The sequence below is a fragment of the Parasteatoda tepidariorum genome, chromosome 9 (genome assembly GCF_043381705.1).
Source record: "Parasteatoda tepidariorum isolate YZ-2023 chromosome 9, CAS_Ptep_4.0, whole genome shotgun sequence".
In the NCBI taxonomy this organism is placed as follows: domain Eukaryota; kingdom Metazoa; phylum Arthropoda; class Arachnida; order Araneae; family Theridiidae; genus Parasteatoda; species Parasteatoda tepidariorum.
Window position 1 is genome coordinate 83,997,348 of NC_092212.1, and position 25,967 is coordinate 84,023,314.

A 25,967-nucleotide genomic window follows, 5' to 3' on the forward strand; every position below is an offset into this window, starting at 1 on the left:
AATTGACGATGTCAACCTACAACTAGGAACATGTACCCCATCATAGAATCGAGTTAACATGTCTTAGATACTAGTGAATTGGAATTTTATTTTTGTAGTGGTAGGCACAGTACAGTAACTAGTATTAGTGAAATTTGATGAAAATAATTTTTCTGCGGTCTTAAGCAAAACACACGAACCCTAATTTTTTTATGGACCAACCTAATTTATTATAAAATAAGTAAAACTGAGATAACCAGATAAAGAATTAAACACATTTATTGAGAATATGAAGTAAATGACAATGAATAGTATTGAGACAAAAGTCTCAAACTTAAAATTTATAATCAGATTGGAAGACATATTCTTACAAGAACATTAAATGACAAATATATGACTTAAAAAATATATGTCTTATCTAGGAATTTTGCTTTTTTTCATATAAGTCTTTCTTTAGTAGTGGAAAAATTCGATACTTTACTGAAATTATTATACATTGTTTATTTTCTTTTTTTTCACATGCATAGGCCACTTGTCTAAGTCACCTTGTTTACGATATAAGTATGTGATTTAAATATAATATATAGATTTTACACATTCAATGAAATATTTTATCACACCCGTCCAATAATTGAACTTTTAAGTACTGATTGCAGAAGCTCTAAAAAGAATTCTAACAGATACAATTAAAAGATGTTGTAACATATATGAGACTTATTAAAATATTTGTAAATCTGTCATAGCTTAAAATATCATAAATGAGATAAATAAAATGTCAAAAAGAGATTCAATAAATAAATGTCGAATCAAAAATATAACTACAATGGCACAGTAAAATCCATTGATTTAAAACCAATAAAAATATAAACTATTACAAGTTCATGAAACATAGGAAAATGCATCCATGATTGAGACAAATGATATGTCATTTTTATTAGTTCAAAAATAAATATTTTATCTCTTCAGGCACTTCTTTTAATACTATGATTTGATAATTAAAACATACAGAAATTCAATGTAGCATTTATATAAATAAAATCACATTCAGATCAAAAATTTATATTTATCTTGTTCAAGTTTTTGATAGGAAAAAAATAATCACATCCTTTAAACTGGGTCCTTCAAACAGCAAGATTTTTTTAATATTTATTACGTTTAAGTGGAAATAGGTAATTTTTGGCAAAATAAAGTCTAAGACCGTGTCCAATACATTAAACAAAGAGCATATCAATAAAATATATATGTACAATTTACGATGGGATTAAAGTTATACAGGGTACAAGCAGAATAATACAAATTTGTCCATGACAAATTTAACGCACACATAATGTCTTTGCAGATAGAGTAGTAGTTTCAAAAACTGATTTAAGGAATATTTATGAAGAAAAAAAAAGCCAAAATTTTTCACTTTAAGTACTTTTCAATACATTTTAACATAATTAAATGATATTAAATTTAAAATTTATTTTAGATTATACGTTTAGGTGTATTTATTTTAATGAGTTATTTTAAGTGAGCAAGTATAAGACATAATATGTAGGCATGTCATAGTTATTTACAACTCACTATTTTAAATCAAAGTAACACATTTTCACAGACAGTTTTTCTTATAACACATAAAAGCTTTAAAAAAAGTTAAAAAATGAACCAAATATTACAAAGTCAATCATTAAAAAAAACAACAACTTGCACTGTGTTTTAGTGAAACTAATATCAGCAAAAAGCTTTATAGTCTGTAGTTACCCAGAATGTGTAGTCAAATCTTTAAACAAAAAATAACCCACTTTATTTAAGTACTTTTCAAGCACTCAAAAAATATTTTTAAGCACTATATACATAAATTAAATGCAAAATAATTAAATGCAAAATGCATCCATATAGTACACTGAAATGCATTGTCTTTGAATGAATTATGAAAGCGTTTAGTAAAACAATGTAAAAATGACGCTTTTGCATAAAACAAGTTACTGAAGAAAAAAAACTTATTTCTGTGAAGGGAAAATTAAGCACTTTTTAAAAACACTCAATAAAAAAAGTAGCTTTATTGCTTTTAAAAAATGAAAATAAGCACCTTTAAAAAACCCTACGCACCATGTTACCTCTAATTTAGTATTACGGAAGAAAATTTTTTTTTAAGTACACTTAAAAAAAGTTTAATGTCACGGAGCTAAAATATTAATTTTTATCATACACAGTATGGCACATTCAACTGCTATAATTTCTATAGTTATTTACTAGATTTATGTGACACAGTCTGTATTACTCTGATGGCACACTGAAGGTAATATCAACATTCATGTTACTGAAAATGACTATATTACTATGGATGAGAGATGAATAGAAAGGGACTTATAGGCTACTCTCATTCATTTGTTCAATATCGACAACTTGTCCGTTTATGTTACCGTTCAGGTGTCTATGGTCCCGAGATCTCAGCCTTTGATGCCTGAAGTTTTCATAGTGAACTAATCTAGTGACATCAACTAAATCTTGCATATGAGTCCTAAAGAATAAAGAAAACAAAACCTTAGAAAATAATTTAATTTAACATGATATACAAATAAGTTATGTTGTTGCGGTCATAGGCTATTAAGGCAACATGGGTGCGATTGTTTTTGCTATCCAGTGGCGCCATCTACGACCAAGAATTCGACTTCTGACACGCCCTTTCATAGGGCGAACCCATTCATTCAACCACAGATCGTAATTATGACCTGAACAGGGGTGGGTATGAACCAAACTCCTAAAAGTTTCTTGAGTAAATCCATTAATGAAGCATTTCAAAAAATTAATGTCTTTATAAATTTTAATCATTGATATTTTCAAATCATTAAATTCTAAATAAATAATATGCAGCATAATTTAAAGGAATAATTATTTATAAGTTTACGTTTATCTCTAATCACATTTATTATTCTACCAAAAAAAAAATATTTACAAATGAAAGAGACGGCAAGTATAAATTCTCGTTCTAATATTTTTTAATAAAATATACAAGAATTTTTATACATAAATGTGATCGATGATTTCTAGAAACTTCTGGACCTAGGATTTCCGGATCGCGGTTAGCGAAAAATATGGAAATCTGTATCCTTTGTCGGAGTGAGGACATTGAGACCCGGCAGATTTAACGTACACCAGTCGCCATTTATTAAGCGGGGACTCGTCGACCGGCTGGATTCAAACTCCCGTTTTCCTGTACGTGAGTCCAGCGCCCTACCAACCAGACTATCCCAGCCCAAAAATAAGTTACAATACATCTAATACAGTAAAAGCTTAAAGTACAGCACATACTCAGGGGCTACCTAATTCTATACATTTCGCAAAATATTTGATGGAGTGGTTGACAGTTAAAAAGTTAAGATTTCAGAGTTTTTAGAAATTTTGCAAATATTTCAAAAGCCTTAATAATAATAATAAAAAAAGAAAGAGTTGCAACAAAGTGGTGTATTATATAAATCCCAGTGGCAGAATTTTTTCCAGGCTTTCTGCAACAAAACTCTCTAGCACTAATATCTTTCTGTTTAAGAAGACATCACAAAATTTTGTTAGTATGAAAATGTTTAAAATTGGCAGAATAACAGCAAACTAAGTAGAGATATAATCATTCTAATATTCTTAAACATAATTCAAACACATGGTTTAAATTGAAATACAAAATTTGAAATATGATCTACTAAATAGTGCTTTGTTTCAGAACTGCTGCAAGTTCATGTTTTTGTAATATAATGTCACATATTTTTGTTCGATATGCAACAGGGACGAAAGTGAAATTTTTTTTAAAAAAGGTATAACGCCATTTATGGATGGCCCCTCAAAATATAAACTATCTTACACGCGTTGTCAAATTATTCAACAAAAATAAGCACTTTTCAAGCACTCTAATAATATTTTTAAGAATATCATAATTATTCAAGGTTGGAAAGTTTTTGACAATTGACGGTTTTATCTAGTTTTAACAGAATGTCATTAAAAAAAAAATTCTTTTGCCACTGTTTGTGACAATTGTCAAAATTTTTGAATCATGTAAATCGAATGGCATTTTCATAAGCTAGGGTCTGACGACGATGCGTTGAAATACACTGGGGTTGAATTAATTGTGAAAACGTTGAATAGAACAATATGAACAGTGTCTTTCAGCATAATTCGTAGCGAAAATCAACATGGTAAAGGAAAAATCTCACTTAGGAAAAGGGAAAATTAAGCACTTTTTTAAAACACCCAATGAAAAGAGCACCTTTAAGTGCTTCTAAAAAACGAAAATGAGCACTTTTTAAAAGCGCTCACATAAATTTATGTCTTTCATTTACAGTAAGTATTAGATCACTAATATTTTATGAACGAACAGCAGAAAGATGCAACTTTCAATTCGAAGAGAAAAACTTTTTTTGAAAAATAAATTTTTATAACAAGTAACAAGAAACAGCCAATAAATTACTCTCAGGGTATTTAAACTAGAAAGAAAAGGCAGGCTATTAATGGGCAAAAATTAACCTGATAAGCATGAATAACTGTTACAAACTAAAAACAGTAACAAAAACATACTATTGTTTACTAATAATCATTATTTTATACAAGGACACAGCTTCCCAAGATTAGTTTTAAGCTATAATGTTAGGGAAAAAAAACAAATAAATAACGAAAAAATTAGCTGATTCAAATGAAATTCTAAAATGCCTGACAGAAACAAGATTGTATCTGAAATTTTAAACTGTAATGAAGTTGTTAAATCAATTGAACTCACCGAATTAACATATCCCTAAGATCTGGAAACTCGCAGTGAGCTCTGTTTTCAACCTCAACAGTGCCCCACTGTGTTTTTCTACCATAAATTGTGCGTCCATTGATCTGATGCTGGATGTTACTCCCAACAACAGCAAATGGTATCATTTCCTGAAAGAAATTCATTAATAAGAAATTATAATGTTAAAATATTAGGGATTCGTAACAACAATTTGTATGTTTTCCTGAAAAAACTCATTAATAAGTATTATGTATAATTAACGAGTAATTATAATGTTAAATTATTAGGGATTCATTACAACAAATGGTATCATTTCCTGAAACTAAACATCAATAAGTAATGACATGCATTGTTTACCTGATATTAATGATATAGAAGCTATTTCGGGACAATTTTGAACTTTTGAAGAAAAAAAATTATGCTTGTTTTCTGATGTACAAAAAAAATTTTGCCACTCTAAATAAAAATTAAAATTTTCATCTTTGAAAATAAAAAATTATTCTTTTAAGACAAGTATTCATTTGAAAAAAAATTTAGGTTTCTTTCTAGAAAAACAAAGTTCTTAATCTACAAAACTCTTGTCATAGGCTTCTGAGGCTTGGCCTTGACATAGGCTTCTGAGGCTTGGACAATGACATAACAGGAGGAAATTTTATCGCTATATTTGAGAGAAAGATTTTGCCTGGTGGTGTAAATGAAAACAATAACTGGAGAAGGAGATTCAGACAATATAATAAAAAAGATGCTGCTTTTTAAACCAACTGGAACAAGAAAGCGGGGAAGGCTGCATTTAAGATGGGCTGACTCGGTTGGGTCCGATTTTCTTGCAATTAATTAAAAGAATTGGAGATCAAAGATAAATCAGAAGTGATTATGGAGAAATCTTCTGAGGAAGGCATTGGCCCACAATGGGTTGTCTGGCCAACTATGATGATGATGATTCATTTGAAAAATGCAACACTTTTGTGAAAATGCTGTTCTTTTTTTTTTTTTTCAATGCACAATTTTAGTATCAAAGATGTCATAAAAATAATAATAATAAAAAATAATAATGATGTCATAAAAATGTCATAAAAATAAAAAAGAATGAGTTCAAAACTTCAAAATGAGTTCTACAAATACTATATCAGGGTTGGCAAAAAATCAGGTTTTTGGGGGGAAAACAAAAAAAACAGTTTTTTTTGTTTAAACCAGTTTTTTTTGGTTTAAAACAGGTTTTTTTGGTTTAAACCAGGTTGATGTTTTAATAATTCACATTTTTATATCTTTGTGTTTAAATTGTTTTCTTACTTTCCTATATTTACTCATATGATTGTTTAAAAGTAAAGCTTTTTTACATCCAAATACACCACACGAAAATGTCATATTATAAGATTTTTTTTCCAATTAATTTTCCACATCTTTTTTTCCATTAAAATAATGGAGAAATGAAAGGTAAAAAAATTTCCCTTGAATCGCTCACCAATCACTTGGTTTTATTATTCGAATAAGAATCAACCATATCTCTCTGACTACCTACATTGCAGCTTTATAATATTTTTTCAAATATATTATTTTAAATGTATTGATAATCCTATTATTATATTGATAATCCTATTATTGATAATCCTATACTGAAATTTCTTAAATAAAATTTTATAAAACGAACTGGAGTTCTACAGAAGAAGACAAAACGTCCTAGAAAGGTTGTGGTACTTTTTAGTTACATTTGTTATCTTATGCTGCCTATTCAAATATGTATTGACTATATAGCAATTATTACTATTATTTTTTTATTAACAAAATTTCCAAAGCTAGGATGATTGTCATCAGGGGTCTGTCAGATCGACCCCTGATGACATTAAATTTTTTACATATAGCCCTGCATCCTTTCCTTTTATCATTTTTTATTTCATCAAAACATAACCAAATTAAATCTTTTCTTCTACCACCAGATATGGACATTTTTGTTCTGAAATATTAACATTAATCAATTCTACATCTACACAAAACAAAAGTAGGTATGCTGCTGAAATTAGTTGAGTTGTTAGGTTGAAAGTTGAAGTTATTTACAACATCAAACAATTTGAAACATATAATTATAAATAGATAAATAAAAATGCAATTTTAAATTATTCTTAGGGAAAAAACCATTTGGTTTTAACCATGCCAACCCTGTACTATATAGCTAATTTTTTTTATTTTTTTTAAAAAGGGGGGGGGAGTATGAACAGAAGCTTGTACATAACACAAAACTAAATTTGTACTTTACATATCATTTGAAACTTTTTTGTATAACATAACAGCTGATTACACAACTAATAGTTGTAAATAATACTCACTCTTATTTTATTATTTGAAATGATGTCATCTGGTTCCTCTTCGAGTTCAGTTATGGGATAAATATTTATGCCATTCTTTTCAAGATCTGCTTTAATCTGTAATATTATCTTGAAGTTATTATTCCAAAATAAATAGAAAAAAAAGTATAGCTTCATTAAACATAAATAAGTTTAAAAAGAGGCATAGCTTTATAATTAACATTAGATTTCAAATACAATTTACAAAAAAAAACTAAAGTTTATATTAGTAAACAATATGTTATTGTGATGAGAAAACATATTTTCTGTAAAAATAGTTGGATGATGTTATTTATTTATCAGGGTGGCCACTCAAATCAGGTTTCAAATTTCCCTGATTGTTCCAAGTTATCCAGTAAAAATCTTAAAATTTCCAGGTCAGTGTGGTTTTTTTTCGTTGCTAAAGTGTAGTATAGGTACAAGAAAAGTGCTAATATTAGTGTAGTAGTCAATATAATAGTGTAGTATTCCAGTTAAAATGTTATATCATCCTTAATAGATCTGGAGGAAATAAAAATAATATGTTTAGCTTGCAGAAAATAATGCTTTTAATGAATTTTTTTTTTAAAAAATGTTAAATAGTTTGTGCACAAAGTGTACCAAATAGCAATGACCCAAAACAACCTTGAAAAGCATTGTTTAATATATTTTTATTAAGCAAAAGAAAATAATTCCAGGTGATTAGAAACCAAAAAGTTTTTTATATTTATTTACATTTCAATATAGAGCCATTTTATACTGTATTTTATTCAAACAGTGCCCTTTTTAAAATTCATTGAAATAATTTTCTTTAAACCAATATCATAAGTCAAATGCTTAAATAATGTTATTTGTTTCGAATTAGCACTATTATTTTAAGAGATATTCAGTATTTAAGAGATATTCAGCAAAGGAAAAATAGTCAAATTTCTTGTTGCATATTCTATGGAAGAAAAAAAAACTGGATAAAATTCTTTAAATTTTATTCTTTCTCTCTTATTAGAATATATTAAGAAATCCAATTTAACATCTGGTTTCCTAGTTTAGATGATTTAATTATTTTTGTTTCTACATCTGGGCAATTCCATGGTGTCGGAAAAAAAATGAACATTAATTTCTCAGAAAAACTATCTTAAAAAACAAAAGTTTATAATAATCAAATTTTTACATTAAATATTTAGTATATCATAACCTATCAAAAAACAATTTGTTTCATAAAAACTGATTACTATAAATTCAAATTAAATGGATTAAATTGTTGCTGTGGGATGTAAATTGCACGAAAGAAAAAAATTATTACTAATTTACAAATTGTGTAAACTCTGTGAATTTGCTAGTAATTTAAATGTAAACTTGACTGAATTTTGAAGCTGACATTTGAATATAAAATTCTATGCAGTTGCAAGTGAAATATAATACATAATTTATTTGAAATTTTTCTGAATTTTTTGAAATCGGATAGAAATTTAAGTTAATAATAATCATTATAATGACTTAAAATTACTTTAATTTTAATCTTAATACTAAAAATATTAATTTTTAATTAAATAGCTTTTAATTGAAATTGTTTTCTATTTCCCGTTGGAATGGTCGGATTAATATGTTTTATATAATTTTCCATCTTATAAAAATTAGTTGAAAAATCACTCATTTTAACTATGCAATGCATAGAAACAACAATGTAATATATTAACAACAATGTAAAACATTAACATTAATCTAATATATTAACAACAAATATAAATAAAATTCACATTAAAGCAATATTTTTTTAAATTTAATCATTTTAAAAATCATGGAATAAAAAACTTATTTTTTTATTTTTGAAAAAAATATGGGAATTATAAAGTTAAAAATACTAAAACATTTTGAATAATTTTGTTAAAAGAAAAAAATATCCCTGAAGCATCAGAAAAAACTTGAACAATTGATAAAATCAGCATACGGACAAAAAGATTTAAAAAAAAAAAAAACTACTTTTATAAACAGAAGCAAATATCCTAATCCTTTCTTCCTTTCTTCCATATCCACCACATTTTTGCCTTTCCTTAACTGCTAAGTCCCATAATCTTTAAAGAGGTCAAAGATTTCTCCATTCATTTTCTAACATGGAAGAGTTTGAAATGGCATTCTAGTTTAGCAGGGTAATAATGTAGAGAATTTTAATGCAAGAAAAGTATTGCTTAGTTGATGATATTTCAACTTTTTTACGATATATTTACGTCTAAATAAAAGTGGATATAACAGATGGTAAAATAATTTAAATTAAGAGAAAAATTCCAGCTTTTCTCTGAGATTCCCTGATTTTTCTAGGTTTTTATCCAAATTTCCCTGACTTTTCCAGGTTTTTTCAGTATAAAAAAATTCCCTGATAATTCCAGGTGGGTGGTCACCCTGATTTATGCATTCAATAGAAATTATTCCATTAGTATAAGAAAACAGATGTTTTTAAACAAGAGTAAAATACGCTAAAATATTTAATTCTTTTATAATATATAGTACAATATAAAACTTCATTTTAAAATAATAAAAACACTGTCCCTATGAAAGCAAATAAATTAAATGTTTTAGTGAATTACACAAATTTAAATTAGAATAAAATAATTATAACTCAACTGAAGATTCAATATTTAGTTTAAAACATACTTCTGCTTTAAGAAATTGAGCTTTAGTGAATTAAAATTTTATAAATACTAACTATTTACGCTATAAGGCTACAAAAAAAAAAGAAAAAAGAACTAGAAACGAAGCTACAAAGAGTAAACAGATTTACAAAAAAAAGAGGAACTTCTAGTTTTAAAAAAGTGATGATCAGGTTAGGATTGATATCAGATTTTTAATTACCACTTGTTATATTTAATAGCCCTGTGGCCAACGGCATTACTCTATACCTACACACAAAGAAAAGCTTCCTAAACTAAATACTGCTTTTAATAGATTGACATAGTTTCTCAATGTCTTTGAAAATAAAAAAAAGTAAACAAAAAAAATAATAATTATTATATTTATTGTATGTATGTTGAGAAGAATGTATCAAGCAAAAAAAAAAAGTATTAGTTATTTTGAGTACAGGGAAACTAAACTTACTCTTTGCTTAAATGTTATCCTTTCATCAACAGTAAGAGTATCAGCTTTGGCTATAACAGGAACTATATTGACTATTTTATCTAAGCGCTTCATAAATTCAGCATCTAGTGATGTTAAACTAAAAAAAGGTAAACCACTTTAAGACTTATTGAAAGAAAATTTAAGGGAAAAAAGGATAAATGACATAAGTACAAAACACCATTAATACTATGTACACTATGTAATATCGTAACCAAAAAACAAACAATTTCTAATTTTTTTACCAATTTTGGGAACAGATTTATCATACTCAAATAACACAAAAAAGTATACCAATCCCTAGAAGGCCATCACCATTTATCAAAAAGAATTTATTTTTAACAGTTAGAATTTAATCGAAAGAGAAAAACACTGAGTATGAAAGAGTGCCTATATAATATTAATTACTTTCTGAGTATTCTGTCACCATCACTCTGTTATCAGTTACCTGCAAATTTATGTCAAACATCATTATATGTCTTGAATACGCATCATAATATCAACTGAATGAGACGCACTTAACATAATTCATTGAATAATTTGATATGTTAAAAATAGAATACTTAAAATGCCTATGATCCAAACATGGAACATTTAATTTTTAACTAATATTTGACTTACACACATCATTCAAAAATAAAATTTTGAACTTGACGCCTAACAGTGGATTATAATATCCCCTTAAAACAGTGTTTGAAAAAACCCGGGGGAAATTGGGTTTTCTCATTTAGTGCTCATAAACTACTTAATGTGAAAATATTTTTATTTATTAAACACTGCTGTTTAAGCTTAAAAATAGAAATAAATCCAAAAAAGCTTATATAAAATATATATATTAAAATTGAAATAAGTTTAAAGAATGAACTATCACTAATACATGTTTAAATCTTTATTCTTAAATACATAACGTTTCACAATTTTTAACTGAAGCACTATAAAATATAAATGCAACAGTAATATAAAAGGAACAAGTTTATTAATCTTTTTGTTTTAGTTTGTTGTATATATAAATTTATATATATATATATATATATTATAAATTTATATATTATAAATTTATAATCAATAAATCAGTAAAAACTAAAATTTCAACTGATTTTTACCTTTAATAAAATAAAACTGGAATAAATATTTAATGGTCCCTCATGTGTTTATAATACGATTAATAGAAAGTGAAACTAAAATTACGTATAATTATAAAGAGTATTAGTTACTGGTCCTATTTTTCAAATATTTAGCCTTAGAAAAAAATACTGCATTCTTAGATAAATTTTAACTCTATAATTTCAAAAAAAAATTAATCTTAAAATTATAAAAAAACATACATAAAAAGTTTTAGCTTATTTTTTTAAAACCAGAAAATAAAGCTTTAAATTTGTTAATTGTTGTTTAATGTATCACTAAATAGAAAATGTTTTCTCATTTGTTTTCAAAATTTTTAAACAGGATTAAAAGAAACAAAATAAATTATATTCAACTGAAATCTTGAAAATAATATTTAAAAAATCTTTAAAGTAATATTTTAATTTTTAACTGTTTTTTATTGGTGATAAGCTTTCCCCAAATAGTTAAAAATTGTCAGCAGATGTTAAGGGTTAACTTAAAAAAAAGATCCATTTTTTTTATTTATTATTATTATCATACAGCAGATTCAAAGTGTTTACATTTCTCTCTTAGATGGTGATACACTTTTACGAGTTCTGTAGCTTTATCTATTCCTAATCTATTTCGTAGTTTACTCTACACCAAGCCGAAAGTTCTTTCGATAGAGACAGAGAATGCTGGTGCTGAGTGTAAAGAAAAAATAATTAGCAGAAATTTTGAGGAAACTTGGAATTTTTTAAAAAATTTTTTGTCATAATTTTCCACTGTTTTTTGATGAAAACTGTTGAATAACAGTGTCAAGCATCATTGATTTTGGAAAATATTCAGGATCGAAAATTTTGAATGCCATAACATCTGACAGAAATTCTGGATGTTTAGAAAGACAGTTTTTCGCTAATTGCTTTTGTTCATCATTTAAAAATTGTCCCCTTGTTTCGGGATCCAGGATGTATATGCTAATAAATGAGGTGGCTGAACAGCCTGATGGAATTTTTTTACAAAATGTTTATGGGGTTCTAATTCATCACACAATTAATTCATAACAGCTTCTGAAATTAATATGTTTTCAGATTGAAGCTTTTTTAAAGCTTCAGAAACAATTGATATCTGTTTTTCCAAATTGATAGTTTATTGGTAAAGCCCAACATAATTTAATATTTTTTACATATTATTATTAGATTCATTTTGATGTTCCAGAGCAATCTCTTGATATTTATGGTAATTATTGGCAAAAGTTTTTACTCAGTCACAATATGAACTCCATCTAGTATCATTTGGTAAATGAGGCATCAGGCAGTTTTTTTCATTTGCCCATCCATGTGCTTGATGCCCATTTCTAAAATATTTGTCAACTTTAACGATGTGTTTAATGATAGTAGTAGGAAATACTTCTTTTTCAACCAAATTTAAAAAAACCAATTTGTGAAAAAACCCACTAAGTGGGTTTTTTCAAGGTGAGACCACCCAATAAAATCCGGGTGGGTTTTTTCAAAGTGGGCCCACTTGGCGAACCCTGCTTTAAAAGCTTGTAGCTATTGTAATTGTAATATAAAAATTGGATTTTTGATAAATTATAAGGCAGACAAAAAATTAAAAATTTTAAATTTATAAAATTCATAAATTATGGAAACTGAAACAAACTAAATGCAAAAATGCTTCATAATTTAAATTTTAAACATAAGAAAAATAATATTATTCAAACTTTAATTGTTCCTTAAATTCAAACTTAAAGTTCATGTTCTATTTTTGGAACATTGAGAGGTAAACGATTAATTCACATAACATAAAAAATACGATATAAAAAGCAAATAACATTCATTATGCACAATAGTAATCAAAAATACATAAAATTTCATTACAAGTGCAGCAAATGGGGACCACTTATATACCACTTAAGCAATATATTTTAAAGAAAAGATTATGATTTGATGTCAATATTCTGTATTACAACAAGGCCCTTATCTCCCCTTAATATTGACCCCAACTGGACCACTTATTATATTACCGGGTATTAGTGTACTCTATGAAAGGAAATAATTATAGGCCAGATAGTAAAATTATAATTCATAGTATCCTATAGAGCCACAATTTGGCCCTATAGGTTACTATGAATTATAATTTTTTTATTAAAATAAAATTAAAGTAACAAGCACAATCAATTTTTTTTTTTAAATAAATGAAAATTTGCTACGGATTCCAAAATATTAAAATAATTTATAAAAATTCAATCAAAAAGTTATGTATGTGGGCTTTATAGAGGCCCAATGAAAAAATCTGGATATTTTTCATAAAAATCAGGACAACAAATTTTAAAAAAAAAGGTAAACTAATAAGTACAATTTGCTCAAAAAGTATATAAGAATAAAAGTAAATTTTACCAACAAAGAAAAATAAAAGGCAATATTCTTAATTTCAAAATTACCTTTGTTTAGAATAGAAAATTTAATAGTTTCTAGCATAATTTTGTTGATTGTGAACAACTTATAAAAGTTTCAATTCAATACATATGGAATATTACTGTTGCATTGGGGAAAAAAAAAATAACGAAAGTCATCAGTTAGCATTCCCTTATACAATATAGATTAAAATTTGTTAATAATTCAAATTTTCCTTAATCAAATTCTTTAAATAAGGTTTCAATAATATCCAAATATAAACACAGAGAATGTATCATTTCGTATAAAAAAAAAAAAATGAAAATCCCTTAATTCATCAGTTCAAAATTCCATGATATGATTAGTGTATTGCTGATTAGAAATTATTTCTTTTTTAAAATTATGTGGGAGAGGCAAATCAGTAATTGTGAAATTACAAAACACCTGTCAAGATTTTTAACAGCATTTCTGAAAATAATAAACATAAACAGGATCCCTGTTTTTATAATCATAAAAATTTGATAATGTAAATTTGGTTATAAAGTTTCCTTTTCATAGTATGACTGAATACTTTAGCCATGTAAATAATCAATAGATGGTTTCTAGATTGGAACTATTGAATTTTGAATTTCTACAAAAATTATTAATTAAAATATAAAGATTTATCAAAAATCTAACTCTTTCCCAGTAAAATTCAAAAAATTTAAATTTTTTGATATCTTTGTTTAAATGGTTTATTATTTAACTGCCTTTTGTCATTTTAATAATTAATACAATACAACATTAATTAATACAAAAAGATATTTGCTACTTTAATGTGGTTCGATAGCACATATAAATTTTTTGGAACTTATTAATATGATGTCCACTTACGAGTGCCCAGAGGGAGGAATGAAGTATAAACAACAATGAACTCTAGTATCTGGTATGTATTTCTTTCGTGCAACACTCTGCTCTTCATTTAAGTACTTTTCATATTGCTGATTTATATATTCTAAAATGGGTTGCCAACTGAAAAGGAAAGAAAATAAATAGGTATTGTTTTTCTACAATAAACATTTATTTTAACTCTGTACTTAAAAGTGAGTCAATAAAAGGCCTTAAATAGGTAACTATACAAGTAAGCATATAATAAATCATATGAAACAATTTTAGTTTTCATACATAAAAAATAAATACAAAGAAAAAGTAATAAATTAAAATGCTGTATGCACTTATTAATTAGCCTATTTTAAAGTCACCCCCTCGGAATATTAAGATTGAGTCTTAGAACGTGAAGAATCAATCAAAAGTTATTCAGAGATGACCGATTTCTTTTTGCACTCTGTATAATAAATAGAAACAAGCTTAGTGTGTTGTCAATTTCTTGACTTTTGAGAATGAAAAATGATAAATTAATAACATACATACAAACCCTCTAATATTTGATAATTTAATTTTTTAAACTAACAGAATTTTCATAAAATCTTTATCAAAACTTTAGGACATGACAATTCCTTTATTTGCAGTAGTTAACAAAATTTTGTTTATTCTAAATATTAATATTAATGTATAAACTATTAATGCATAAAATATTAATATATTATCTTTGCTACCACTAAAAAAATATTTTCTAAAACCATAGAAATTCTGTAGTAGTTGTGTATGCATATATATTAAATTTTTACACTTTAAAATTTCTAAATAAAATGCTACAGAAACACATTCAAATCATTTCTGAAAAAAAAAATTACGTACATTTAAATATAATAATCAAGACTTTAGGACATGACAATTCCTTTATTTGCCCTTTAATATATCTGTTTGTATCAGTTAACAAAATTTTGTTTATTCTAAATATGAATAAAATAAATGCGAAAGAAATAAGTTAATTTACAAAATATTAATATATTATCTTTGCTACCACTAAAAATATTTTCTGAAATCATAGAAATTCTGCAGTAGTTGAGCATGCATAGATGTTAAATTTTTACACTGTCAAAATTTTAAATAATATATGAAAAAATAATAAAATATAAAATAGTGCTTTTATGTTTAATTAGATATTAATTTATGTTCAATGTTTATTCTCCTAGTACATTTGCGTGGAGTGTTTGCACGCTCCAGCGAATAATATATGGGTATCAAGTGCTGCTGCTAAAAATAAGGTAAAAAATAAATAAATGAAAACATAGAAACCTATTTCATGTGGTAAATGTTTTAAAGCACACTTTACAGCTTTAGTAATAACTGTGATAATTAATAAAATGATTAATAATAATACCAGTTTTCATTATTTATGTGATCTCCGAATCCTGGAGTATCTGTTACAGTTAATCGTAACCGCACACCTTTTTCTTCAAGAACTGTAAAGAGAAATAAAAAAAATTTAGTATTTTTAAATAAATAAACAAATTCAAAGAAAGAAGAAATAAAAGTCTACAACAGTAACAATTAAGATGGAACATGTAAAACTTCTCCATTATTAATAACAAGCCTTACAAAAAACCAAAGAAAAACAAGAAACTTTAATTTAAAAAAAAATGTAAAAATTTTTTGGAATATACCAGACTAATTTTAAAAAGGACATACAAAATATTAAAAAAAATTACGTTGCTTTATCTCAGAAAATATAAGTGATTTGGCAGATAATTTGTTAGCTCAAGGCAGTTGTAAAAAACTTATGTACATGGGAAACCTTTTCTGATTAAACTTCAACTAATGGTTTTATCGACGATCTTCTAATGGGTTTCCTATAAGCAGAGCATAAATAATTGGGCCAAATATGGTGGTCAATAATATTTTCAGTGACATACAAAATGCTTCAGGCCGGTTTCTTCTTTACCACATATGAGCATCAATAAAAACCACATGAGTATATACGCCCAATCAAATAGTTTCACAAATGACCTAACTCACCTGGGCTTACTAACTGTAACTGCATCCACAGCTCGACAATGCTTTAATTTGATATTTATTATTTGAACGTGTTTTCTATGTGCATAATTTGATGTTTGTTATTCAAAATTAAAGGAAAACCAGTCAACAGAACCCCTTGATGCATAGCAAATAAATATTTCTTTCTCTATATCTTTTTTTCAACAATCTCGCAACTATTATTCACGTAAAATGCGTAAAGCAAACGAATCTAATCTTGTGTATTGGGGGATTATTATTTTTTTTATTTTTAAATTAATAGTAATCTATCATGAACAGAAGAATAATTTAATCTGAATTTTTTTCATAAGTTACAATTTATATACTTTTATAAAAGATAAATAATACGGATGATTCCGAATCATGACATGCCTCTCGAACTAGAATTGCCAAGGTGGCGAATAGAGAGTTAATTTTGAGAAATAGTTAAAAATTGATTGATAAAATATTTATTTATTATTGCTAAATGACGTATTGCGTTTACAGAATCAAACGAATTCGTTACACAGATAATTTTATAGTGGATTTTGAACAGTATATGAAATTATATTTATTCATATCAGCAAAATGTTTATATGCAATGTTAGCAACTCGTAACGTAAAGGTTCTGTGCATATAAACTATTGCATTGATCTGTGATTTTAATATAAATAAGTTTCTTTATACAACAATATTCATTCAAAACTATGCATACATGGTATCTGCTACATTTTAGATTCTCAAATCCATGACTTTTCATGAATGATTCTAGAAATTTTTGATTACTTACCGAAGCTACAATTTTTTCCGACAAAAACACAACAATAAATTTAAAAAGAATTATAATGACATTAATTGAAATGATAGGTATAACCAAAACTGTTATACTCTGCATCTTCATATTTATAGATTTTAAATTAAAAAAAATAACAGAGTGAAGAAAGAGCTGAAGCAATAAAATAGCTAGAAAAAATACCTTCTTAAAAGTAAGTGTAACATAAAAAGCCTAAACAAGAATTTTAAATTGATAAAATTAAAAAAAAAAATAATAAAATATAAAAAAAAAATCTGAAATCACAGAAATTTAAAAGATAATTCGCTCTAAATCTATAACATTTAGTAATACACAAAGAGAACGTTTTAAACAATAAAAATTCATAGAAGAATAAAACACTGAATATTACCATGACTAACTGATTTGACTTCAGTTGTTTTGGGGATTTTATACAATCCATTTTCATTGCCTTCAACTTTGACACAAGTTCTGCGACTAACACTTGCTTTAAACAATGTATTGATTAAAGTTGATTTGCCAAGGCCACTTCTACCTGAAATTAAAATTAAATTCAACTTCAAAATATAATGCATAATTATCCTTATAGCAAAAGAGATCAAAATAACATTTTTTCCCCACCCAGTTGATGATTGGAAATTAAGAAATTTAAAAAATGCAGTTTATTTTTCACAAATCAACGAAAACTTACTTTGAAGAGAATGTAAGAGGGGCAAATAAAACTAAGACAGTTTCGCAAAAAAAAATTCTTTAACCCCTTTTTAAAATATAAACAAAATTTACCAATCCAACCAGGGATGATCATTCAAGTACTTGGTACAACTTTCGAAGATTATTTGAGAGAATTTGCAATACATTATTCAAAATTATTATATTGATGAAAGTTGAGGGGGAAGACGCATCGACAATGTCAACATTCATCTATGAAAAGGTACTCTGACATAGAGTCGAGTTAACATGTCTTAAATACTAGTCAATTGTATTTTTGTGGTGGTAGGCGCACTAAACAAAGTAAACTTAATTTTTGTTGAATGGCCACAAACACATGCATACTTGTCAACATTGGAGAAAAAAAACTTACATTTTACTAAGTGACATTTTTTTAGGGTGCGCATACAGTTTTGATATATCATGCATAATCTTTTGAGTCAAAAAGAGAAATGATTTGGCTTTGCATAGGAAATTTTTTATCAAAGTTCTGTTTATAACAGTTACCACAGAAATTACTTTTCATCAAAAGCAAGCTTTCAAGCATTTTATCAGAAAGTGATGAACAATATCCAGAATGATTTTTTTAACTTCAGATAAAATTATCTCGAGTTCACCGAGTTGCGCATTTGTTGTGAGAGCTGTATTAAAATTAGTGTTGTGTGTGCAGGATCCCGGTGTGTGTAAATGAGACTGAGAAGCAACAGTGCGAGGAGGACCATGACAAAATCACAAAAGGCAATTCAATTTTCAATGTGAACCATCCATCAAAGTAGGCATGATCATAGCGCGTTCACAGGTCCCCTATGTGAGGGGAGAGTAGAAATTGACAATGCCAACCTTCATATATTAAGAGGTACCGCAAGAATGAATCCAGTTAACATGCCTTATATACTAGTTAATTGATGTTTAACAATTGTAGTGGTAGTTACGACAAAAATATACTTTTGCAAGTATTTTAATAATAGCAGTTTATTTACCTACCAACAACTATAATATTGAATTCAAATCCTTTCTTGAGAACTTTTTTCCTGATTTGATCTTGTAAAGTGTCGATACCTACATAACCAGAAACATCAGTTTTTAGATTGCCCCATTGTGTTGTTTCTGTTAAAGTATCAGCCATGACAGTTATGAAAGCATTCACACTTAATTGACCTGTAAGAAAAATAATAAATAAATATAGTAATTAATGCCATTCATTCTAAAAAGTAATTGACAACTCAAATTAATTTTAAAAAAAAAAACATTTATAAGAATATTTGTTGTTGTTACTAATTCCCATCTGGTCTGACGGAGTCAGACCAGATAAGAATATTTATAATAGTAATACTGCACTATTCTTTTCCCAAGAATAAAAGAAATGATCAAAACTCTTTTGATTCTATGCATTGTTAAAAAATGGCAGGAATATTTTCATATCGTGATCTAACAGGCCATCTACAATTGCCCAGGAAGAAGGCGCCAAATGGATTTCAAACCTGCATGTTTTAAAAATGATGCTTTGTGATTATTCCATCGACCATTTTCGTGCTTTAGGATTTACAATTACCCATTTTAAAAACACATATTAGAAATCGCTAATAATTTACTAATGTATTCTCACAAAAATTTGAGATACTAACTCACAATATAATTGAAACTACAGTTATATTTTAATAAATACTATTTACCCGTTATAATTGCATACAGTTAAAAATTAAGGGGAAATTTCCATATCATGATCTGTGGCAAAATAATGGTCAAGTCTTGCTATTTCCAGGCAATGGTCCATAAGAAACTAAAAAAAAAAAAAAAAAAAACATTACAGAAAGGGACCAACTTGAAAGATATATCAACTCATAGCCATTCCCGGGCAAACGTCAGCATATTTTCTTTCTTTCTTCTTTTTAATAAAAAATTTGCAAGATTAAAATCCATTTGGCACCTTAGGGATGGTAATTGGGGCAACAGATCATGATATGGAAATATTCCCCAAATTAATAATTTTAAAATATAGAAACTTTCACCTTTTAATAGGTGAAATACTTCTTCTAGAATAGCATTCTGATGTATTCCTTGCTGTTAAAATTCTAGAGCTTATTCTAGCTTTCTTTCACTGTATACGACATAGGACACAGTTGGTTAAGTGATACAATACCATTAATACATTTTCCATGCCAAAGATTTACTTCGAAAATTAATATAATTTGATTTTACATTAATTTATATCTTCACTTAAACATTCATGGTTTCTTATACTTCAAAAACAGAATAGGTTGATCATACAAAGGTAATTGAACCCTTGAACTGTAATTAAAAATATTATTGACAATTTATCAATGTAAAAGAATACTAATATTAAAATGTAGTAACAATAATGTTTATTAAAGGCTTAATTCTTAATTACATTAATGGTATTTGTTAATGCAACAATACTATGGAGAATAATAAATAAAAAAATATGAAAAACCCAATTAAAGCCTGAAGAAACCAAATTAAAGCCTGAAAAAAAAATCAGATAACTCTGGGAAAAAAGATCCAGTAGGTTAGGTTTCTTTTCTAAAAAAAAAAAAAAAACTGGCTTTTTCAACCCTCCCTTAAACAAAAATGAAAAATGCATAATTTGCTTAGTTCTCTAAAAACAAAGAGTATTAAAGAAAACTACATATAAATTATTTGTTAACATTTAATACATTCAGAACAAACCACCAAAAACATAAAATATTTATTCAATTTATATATACATTGCCATAAAATATTTTTGAAATTTATCACTGCAAAGTGAATGGGGATATTTCCATATTGTGATCTGCCGTGCCAACTACAATCACCAAGGTGCCAAATAGATTTTAAATTTGCACATTTAAAAGAGAAAAAAAACACATAGATGTTTCTCTGGGGCTGACTACGAGTTACACCTTTCGAGTTAGTCCCTTTCTGTGATGTTTTTTTAAAGTTTCTACAGGGCCACTACCCGGGAAATGCCAAGACTTGGCAATCATTATGCCACTGATCACAATACTGAAACCTCCTCGAGTGAATTATTATTAAAAACAGTTAAGCATATGAATATCAAGTTTAGTTGTTTATATTTTACTATTGATAAAACTTAACTTATAACAACAAACAAAAAAAATTTAATTATTTCCATTTAGAATTTTTTTAATAACAAATATATGACTTGGTAATAAGACAGAACTATGCAAAAGAAAGAACTACGGCACAGAAATATTTTTCTAAAATAATTCCTATAGCCAAATAAAAAGTACAAAAATAACAATAGAAATAAAAAAAGATTTTAAATGTAACTCTCATAGAGCATTAAATTTACTTTGAAATTTCATAGAATATAGATTATTTGTTTAGATTTAATATTTCCTTACAAACAAGCTTGTTGTTTGCATGTTGCACTTAAATTAAAGCAGCAAATTTAGCATAAATACTGAAATTTATCACAGAAGTTTGAATAATTAATAAAAGCATTGAAACACATGAGCATCAAGCCCAATTGCTTTCATTTTACTTATCAAAAACTGCATTATGATTTCAGAAACTTATCATGAATAACTGCATATAACTTAACTTAAAATTGCACAACTAAAAAACATAAAATTTAGACAATTTCTTTAAAAATAAATATTAATTAATGTAAGGGCGGAATTATGTAAATATATATATATATATATTTTGGCAAAATAACTAAACGAAAGGCGAAAATTCGATTTTACATGTTACTTGACAAAGAATTATTTTTATGAAATAATTTACAAAGCTTATTTATAAAACCCTAAAATATAAAAAAACAACACAATAGAAATATATTACCTTAAATGAAATTCGTAAAAAATTAAAATTTGCTCGATTTAATTCGTACACATTATTTGTTTACATTTAATGTTTCCCTACAAACCAACTAGTATGTGTGTATGTTGTACTAAAAAATATCATCAAATTAAGCATAAAATATTACTGAGATTGATTATTGAATTATTAGTAATTCAGTAACTCACTGAAAAGATATGAATATCAAGCCTAGTTGTTTTGATTTTACTTATCTAGAACTCCATCATGATAAAACTTTATTAAAAACTGCACGTCAAATAGATAACACGAAATTAATTCATTTTATTTTTAGATGAGACAAGTATACTAATAAACATTCATAAAACATTATCTCAAACAAAATGAAACTATTTTAGTTAAATTACTTTGATACGAAATGCGTATTAGAAAGACAATTCGATTTTAGTCATTTGACAAGTAAACATTTCTTTTTATAAAATAATCTCCGCAACCAAACTATAAAAAAAACATTAAAATGAAACTAAAATAATAACTAAACTGCATCTTACTTAAAATTCGAAAAACACTAATAATGCACAGAAAATATTTTAATAAGATGACATGTTATATAAATAACAAAACGAATAACTTATTACAACACGAGCGTAATCATTCAAATCTGAAAAAAGTCAAGCCAAGCCGGCTACGAATTGTCACCAAGAAATAAAATATAGTTGAAATATTAACTAAATAACCAAGATAGTAACCATACTAAAAAATGCACAAAAAACGAAAAAATTTACCAACATAAGAAACAGATTGTGCCTAGTTTCCTTTACTAACTATTTTACGATTTGCCTTGCACTAATTTATTCTATAAAATAACTCTCAAAAGCGATAAGTAGCTGAATGTGGTAATGAGGCAAACGAACCAGTGAATCACACATAAACCGTTACTACTAGACGATAAGATAACCCTCGCGTGTTGTTGTGATGCAGTTTGTTCGCCAGCGTGAAATTATGCAGCCAATATTGAATGATAGAACAGGGAAAGGTGCGGTTTGGCTTTTAATTTTATTTTGTTGCATACGAAATCCGGTTTTATGGCTGGAATCGCTCGAAAATCCCCTAAAATGCGTGTTTTATTAGTAACCAGAAATTTATATCAGTACTTTTTTGAATAAGGGATTTAATAAAAATCTCGAATGAATACGAAAAAAATTCTATGTAGTCACGTTAGTTATTTTATTTACTTTTAGAAACTGGTTTATTCTAATGTAGACATTGTACTTTACTACACTACGCATATTCTGTTACACATATTATTTATTTAAATCAATGTTTCATGAAAGATACACGGAAAAAAGATATAAGAAATATGTAAATTAAGGAGCATTTTTTTTAATTAAACAAATAATTACTTATTTTTACTTAATACAGTATACTCTCGATATATCGAACTTCGTTATCTCGAAAAACCTTGCTATGTCGATTTTTTCTCGAAATGGGAAACGAATTATTTCGGAAAAATTACAGTGTTTGTTTGTTGTAAACCATTTCTTTTTTATTAAATGCATAATTATTTTTGTCTTACTTTTAAAAATAAAATTATCATCGCTGTATTGAGACTTTAAGTCAATTATCATTACATACATTCATTAATAGTTATTCTTATGTTTCATGACTACTTTTTAAGAGTAATATTTTAGAATATTCCTCGGACTGGGCAAGATTGACTCAACCTTTCATCCCTTCAGTGGGTCGATAAAATGAGTACCACGCACGCTTGGGGACTAAACACTGGGAGGGGGGTCCGCGTTCAACTGACCACCAAACCGGAATATCTATTCCTGCACCTAAGGTCAAGAAAATTGAGATGGGCACGGTTGGCCTTGGCCCTCAACGGGCTGTAGAGTTTATTTTAGACTAAATATTTCTACATCTTAGAACATATTGAGTTCTGAACTTGTTATTTCGAAAACTCGATATGTCAAAAAAATATTATCGTCCCTTTAACTTTGAGATATTGAGAGTATAAGGAACTACTTATTTTTTGTTTCATTGCAATTATTGTTTTCGAATTATAAATGTTTTTATAATTCTTTAAATCATTTTTAAGGTTGGTATAGTTTGTCTACGGTAAGAACTCGCCCCCCCCGCCACAATGTCTGAGGCCGTCTGTTGCTACGGAAACAAAAATATCGCATTTCAGAGACAGACCGAAGAAAAAGATTCCCTTTCTCTCGCTGACCAAAACCTGTTCTAAGCAGTGACCCCACACCCCTACTTGAGATAGTTATATCTCGTTACTATAGCACCGCCACGGGTCCAGACGAATGGTTAGGGGAGTTCTTACTCTAGACAAACTGTAGGTAGGTATTTTATTTACGTCGCGCTAGAGATGCATAATGGGCTACTGGCGACGGTCTGGGAAACATCCCTGAGGATCATCCGAAGATATGCCATCACAAACACTGATTAATCTCATTTTCGATGTTTTTATGTTCGAAAAATATAAAAAGCGATGGCAAATGTTCTAAAAATATAAAAAGCTATGGCAAAACTTGATGTTGATTTTAATCAGATTTCGTAAAAGGTAAAGTTTTGCATCCAATTTAAAAAATTAAATAGAATGCATGTTCCCACGATTTGTACCAGTAATACTTCTCTACCTACTTCCGAACTGAAAGGTAAATGCTAGTAATAGGAAGAAAATTTATTTTTAGATTTTTATTCTAAAAATAAATAAAATCTAAAAAAAAGTAATAAATAAATAAATAAATCCATATACATAAAGTGCGTCATATGACTAGCTTTATTTATTTAGCCACAATATATTATATAAATGGCATAAAATATTATATAAATAGCAATTACGAAATTTGTCTGATAATTAAATCAATCCACGGTAACACATTTTTCCTTGAAAATGAATCCTATGTACTTTTAATTATAATTATTTATTTTAATAAATATAGAATCATTATGATTATTTTATAATATTCTGAAAACGACTTCATGTCGCGATTGTTTCGTAAACATTTTCATTATTTTAGAAATGAACCTTGTAATTTTTATTTCATTTCAAGATATTTTTTCAAAAGAATTTACTTACATTATTTTAGTTATTAACAGTATTTTAGTGTTTAAAATTTTTAATTTTAAAAAGTAGCTACTGTTAAAAATGCTGCTGGCTAAGTGTTATAGGAAGATTTCCTAGTTTCACCCTAAATAATTTACTGAAATTGAATTTTGAAACACTTACCTCTGCCAGCCAGTATTTCTGCTTTCTTTAATATTTTCTCTCTTTCCTGATTGGCGAGTGAGATTCCTAAAGCTTTTCTTACAACAGCGATCACATTATTACAGTCAATGTAGCCACTTCCTTCCGGATCTGCTTCCAGGAAACTGTTCTTTAGAACTGAAAATATGAACATTTTGTCAATAAATAGAATAGTTAACTATTTCCACTTTGTAGTATTATTATTTCCATTCCAAAGTAATTATTTCTACATCGTCACTTTGAAAAAAAAATATAATAATTTGAACTTTAAAGTTTTTTCACTTTAACTACAAACGTTTTGATATAATATTAATTTATAGTACATAGGAAAATAATTAACTGTTCTTTAATACGGGTCTTCCTCACTTTAATTAAAAAAAAAAAATAGTTGGATTTTGTTTGTCCCTTTTAAAGTATGAAATAGATGTAAACAAATTATAAGATAAAAACTTTTAAAATAATAAGCCGAAATGGAAAAGCGCTAAAAGCAGCCTTATGCAAACAATTTAAATAAAAAGTTAGCAACCAAAAAAAAAGCAAAACGAAATTTTAAAGATATGTATGTAAGCAAAAAAACAATAACTGGAGAAGAAAATTTAACTTTGAACTGTACAAGATTTATAAACAACCCGTTGTTACTAAATACATAAAAATAAATAGAATGAGTTGGATGGCCCACGTGATTCGAATGAGTGATGACAATACAATAAAAAAGATACTGCTTTTTAGACCCACTGGAACAAGAAAGCGGGTAAGGCCGTGGTTGAGATGGGCTGACTCAGTGGAGTCTGATTTTCTCGCAATTAATGAAAAGAATTGGAGATCAAAGGTGAATCAGAAGTCGTCATGGAGAAATCTTCAGAGGAAGGCATTGGCTCACATTGGGCTGTCTGGCCAA

The 25,967-nt window shown here is 27.2% G+C and overlaps 1 protein-coding gene across 7 annotated transcripts in view; it reads right to left on the reverse strand.

Moving 5' to 3' along the window:
- Positions 1-240: 240 nt before the first annotated feature.
- The window catches only part of LOC107443004 (septin-9), a 73,928-nt gene continuing 48,201 nt past the window's right edge, over positions 241-25,967 (reverse strand). For 2 of the 7 annotated variants that reach the window (XM_071184832.1, XM_071184831.1), the window contains exons 3-11: positions 25,052-25,207; positions 19,002-19,179; positions 17,705-17,844; positions 15,889-15,970; positions 14,499-14,636; positions 10,129-10,246; positions 7,045-7,140; positions 4,724-4,872; positions 241-2,482 (exon numbers count right to left, since the gene is read on the reverse strand). In XM_071184832.1, coding sequence (XP_071040933.1) covers positions 2,329-2,482; positions 4,724-4,872; positions 7,045-7,140; positions 10,129-10,246; positions 14,499-14,636; positions 15,889-15,970; positions 17,705-17,844; positions 19,002-19,179; positions 25,052-25,207 — 1,211 coding nt within the window. In that variant the 3' untranslated portion in view covers positions 241-2,328. Of the gene's footprint in view, positions 2,483-4,723; positions 4,873-7,044; positions 7,141-10,128; positions 10,247-14,498; positions 14,637-15,888; positions 15,971-17,704; positions 17,845-19,001; positions 19,180-20,030; positions 20,120-22,013; positions 22,302-22,355; positions 22,823-25,051; positions 25,208-25,967 lie in introns of those variants that run through there. The other 5 variants (XM_071184833.1, XM_071184834.1, XM_071184835.1 and 2 more) reach the window with 5 other exon arrangements.